The sequence below is a fragment of the Coregonus clupeaformis genome, chromosome 6 (assembly GCF_020615455.1).
Source record: "Coregonus clupeaformis isolate EN_2021a chromosome 6, ASM2061545v1, whole genome shotgun sequence".
Classification (NCBI taxonomy): Eukaryota; Metazoa; Chordata; class Actinopteri; order Salmoniformes; family Salmonidae; genus Coregonus; species Coregonus clupeaformis.
The window spans coordinates 36,164,703-36,168,119 of record NC_059197.1 but is presented as its reverse complement, the minus strand read 5'-3'; the positions used below and the strand labels follow the sequence as shown (position 1 = coordinate 36,168,119).

The window sequence follows — 3,417 nt, the reverse complement described above, 5'->3', positions numbered from 1 at the left end:
GAAGTGAAAGTGAATATAATAGGAAATATAGCTAGCTCTGTCTCTCTCTTCCTTCTCCTCCATTTTTTAAGAAATTAATTTGTTCAAAACTGTTCAACTATTGTCTTTCTCTTAATTTGAGTCAACTACTCACCACATGGTATGCACTGCAGTGCTAGCTAGCTGTAGCTTATGCTTTTAGTACTAGATTCATTCTCTGATCGTTTGATTGGGTTGACACCGTGTCAGTTCATGCTACAAGAGCTCTGATAGGTTGGAGGACGTCCTCCGGAAGTTGTCATAATTACTGTGTAAGTCCATGGAATGGGTTGAGAACCATGAGCCTACTAGGTTTTGTATTGAAGTCAATGTACCCAGAGGAGGACGGAGACTAGCTGTCCTCCGGCTACACCATGGTGCTACCCAACAGAGTGCTGTTGAGGCTACTGGAGACCTTCATTGCATACATTTAGTATAGTTTTATCTAAAAAGGCTAACTTTTTTAATGTTTCACTATTTTTATTTTTATGAAATTCACTGAGGAAGATGGTCCTCCACTTTGTCTTATGAGGAACCTCTACTGGTCACTATGTCCTTATGGTTGAGTTTGTATAGAGATTAGTCATTATGTCCTTATGGTTGAGTTTGCATAGAGATTAGTCATTATGTCCTTATGGTTGAGTTTGGATAGAGATTAGTCATTATGTCCTTATGGTTGAGTTTGCATAGAGATTAGTCATTATGTCCTTATTCTTCCACCCCTAGTTGCCTCAGGTCCATATTTGACTTCCATAGTGTACATGACCATACCTTTACCGATTTACCATGGTGTTGACATTAACCTGTAGATACCTCAGCTGGTACACAAACTTCTTCTCAGGCGAGATGACCTGAATTCTAGCTGAGTTGACCTCTGACCCCTCCCCTGTGTCTGCCCAGGTACCGCCTGGCCCCAGAGCACCACTTCCCTGTCCCGTATGAGGACGTGTACCGGGTGGTGAAGCACTTCCTCCAGAAGGTGGTGCTGGCCCAGTACACTGTAGACCCTGGACGCATCGCTGTGTCTGGGGACAGCGCCGGGGGAAACCTGGCTGCAGCCGTGTCCCAGCAGGTTAGCTGTTAGTGTTTGTGTGTGTGCTAGCAGCAGTATTATCTATCCACTGTTGTTTTGATCTATAATTAGCTGAGATTAGGAGGAGCCATCCAAGGCTGCCGTACAGAACAGAACAGTAGTTCTAATGGTCCTGTGTGTGTGTGTGTGTGTCTGCTTGTTTGTGTGTGTGTGTGTGTGTGTGTGTGTGTGTGTGTGTGTGTGTGTGTCTGTCTGTCTGTCTGTCTGTCTGTCTGTCTGTCTGTCTGTCTGTCTGTCTGTCTGTCTGTCTGTCTGTCTCTGTGTGTGTGTGTCTGCCTTTTTGTGTGTCTGTGTGTGTCTGTCTTTTTGTGTGTCTGTGTGTGTGTGTCTGTCTTTTTGTGTGTGTGTGTGTGTGTTTCATTGTCTGTGTGTCTGTCTGTGTGTCTGTCTGTGTGTCTGTCTGTGTGTCTGTCTGTCTGTGTGTCTGTCTGTCTGTCTGTCTGTCTGTCTGTCTGTCTGTCTGTCTGTCTGTCTGTCTGTCTGTCTGTCTGTCTGTCTGTCTGTCTGTCTGTCTGTCTGTCTGTCTGTCTGTCTGTCTGTCTGTCTGTCTGTCTGTCTGTCTGTCTGTCTGTCTGTCTGTGTGTGTGTGTGTGTGTGTGTGTGTGTGTGTGTGTGTGTGTGTGTGTGTGTGTGTGTGTGTGTGTGTGTGTGTGTGTGTGTGTGTGTCTGTCTTTTTGTGTGTGTCTGTGTGTGTGTGTGTCTACAGCTGCAGCAGGATCCAGAACAGCAGCTGCAGCTGAAGGTCCAGGCCCTGCTCTACCCGGTGCTGCAGGCTCTGGACCTCAATACCCCGTCCTACCAGCAGAACCAGAACATGCCTATCCTGCCCCGCACCCTCATGGTGCGCTTCTGGAGCGAGTACTTCACCAGCGACAAGACCTTCTTTAGGGACATGATGTCCAACACTCACACCAGCCCAGAGTCTGCTGCTCTGCTCAAGTTCGCCAACTGGAGTGCCTTCCTGCCAGAGTCCTACCGGGAGAAGTACAACTACAGCTCTCCGGTCATGGCGTTGTCGGCGGGAGGGGGGGGGTCGGATGGGCCATCGCGCTCCATCGCTGACCCCCGGGCCTCGCCCCTGCTGGTCCCGGACGCCGCTTTACGCTCGCTACCCAAGACCTACGTGCTGACCTGTGAGTACGACGTGCTGCGGGACGACGGGGTGATGTATGCCACGCGCCTGCGCCACGCCGGCGTGGAGGTGACGCACGAACACTACGCCAGTGGTTTCCACGGCGCCCTCATGTTAACCATGTGGCCAACCGACTTCCTCATTGGACACACAATGATGGACAACTTCATCAGATGGCTGCAGCATAACTTGTAGAAAACAGAAGAAAGGTTATAGTCTTTCAATGTTCATTCCTGTTTCCCCTAGCAACCCAACAGCTGTTGTTATGTGCTACTTTAATTTTTGTTTTTTGGTTGTTTTTATTCATCTTTTGTTTTTGTTTATGTTTGTAAATAAAAAGGGCACCTACTAAGTTTTTTTTTCCACTCTTTGACACTGCATCCCAACAACAATACAAGATGCCAGTCAAAAACTGGTTAGCTTGGAATTTCTAATCACCAAGGAAACCAATGAGGCAGAACATGAGGCAGAGCAACTGATGCCAGATACAAGACATTTGATCAAGCCAAGTGTTCTACATTTGATTTCGGACGTATCCTTCTGGTTCTGCTGATTAATCTTAGATCAGTATAATAGCTTGAGTGTTCTTCTATTAGCCCCCTTAATCAATAAGGTCACAGGGAGAAAGACAAAGAGTAGTTTGGTGTTATCTTTTAGAATCGAGGCAGAGGGGGCATGGATATAGTGTTTATTGAGGACCAGTCGAGAGTTTTGAGGACCATTAGAGATGACTAGGGATGAACATAGTTGTGTTCTTGAGTTGAGTTCCCAGCCCTGTTTTTTTCTCTCTCTCTCTCTCTCTCTCTCTCTCTCTCTCTCTCTCTCTCTCTCTCTCTCTCTCTCTCTCTCTCTCTCTCTCTCTCTCTCTCTCTCTCTCTCTCTCTCTCTCTCTCTCTCTCTCTCTCTCTCTCTCTCTCTCTCTCTCTCTCTCTCTCTCTCTCTCTCTCTCTCTCTCTCTCTCTCTCTCTCTCTCTCTCTCTCTCTCTCTCACTCTCTCACTCTCTCACTCTCTCAATCTGCCTGCCTGCCTGCCTGCCCTGTGACATGGAAGGACCAACACGAGGGAAAAGAGGAAGGACAAGGGGTTAAGTCAAACCCCCAGTATGTCAGGCTTGAAGTATTTGTAGTCTGAGCATGTAGCTGTTATTGTCAGGTTTTGAGGTTGAACAGAGCT

At 47.4% G+C, this 3,417-nt stretch overlaps 1 protein-coding gene across 1 annotated transcript in view; it reads left to right on the top strand.

The window, feature by feature from the left end:
- The window catches only part of LOC121568307 (arylacetamide deacetylase-like), a 12,337-nt gene extending 9,741 nt beyond the window's left edge, over window positions 1-2,596 (top strand). Inside the window, exons 4-5 of the mRNA XM_041878860.2 lie at window positions 919-1,090; window positions 1,818-2,596. Of these exons, the coding sequence (XP_041734794.2) occupies window positions 919-1,090; window positions 1,818-2,438 (793 nt within the window). The 3' untranslated portion in view covers window positions 2,439-2,596. The remainder of the gene's footprint in view (window positions 1-918; window positions 1,091-1,817) is intronic.
- The last annotated feature ends 821 nt before the right edge of the window (window positions 2,597-3,417 follow it).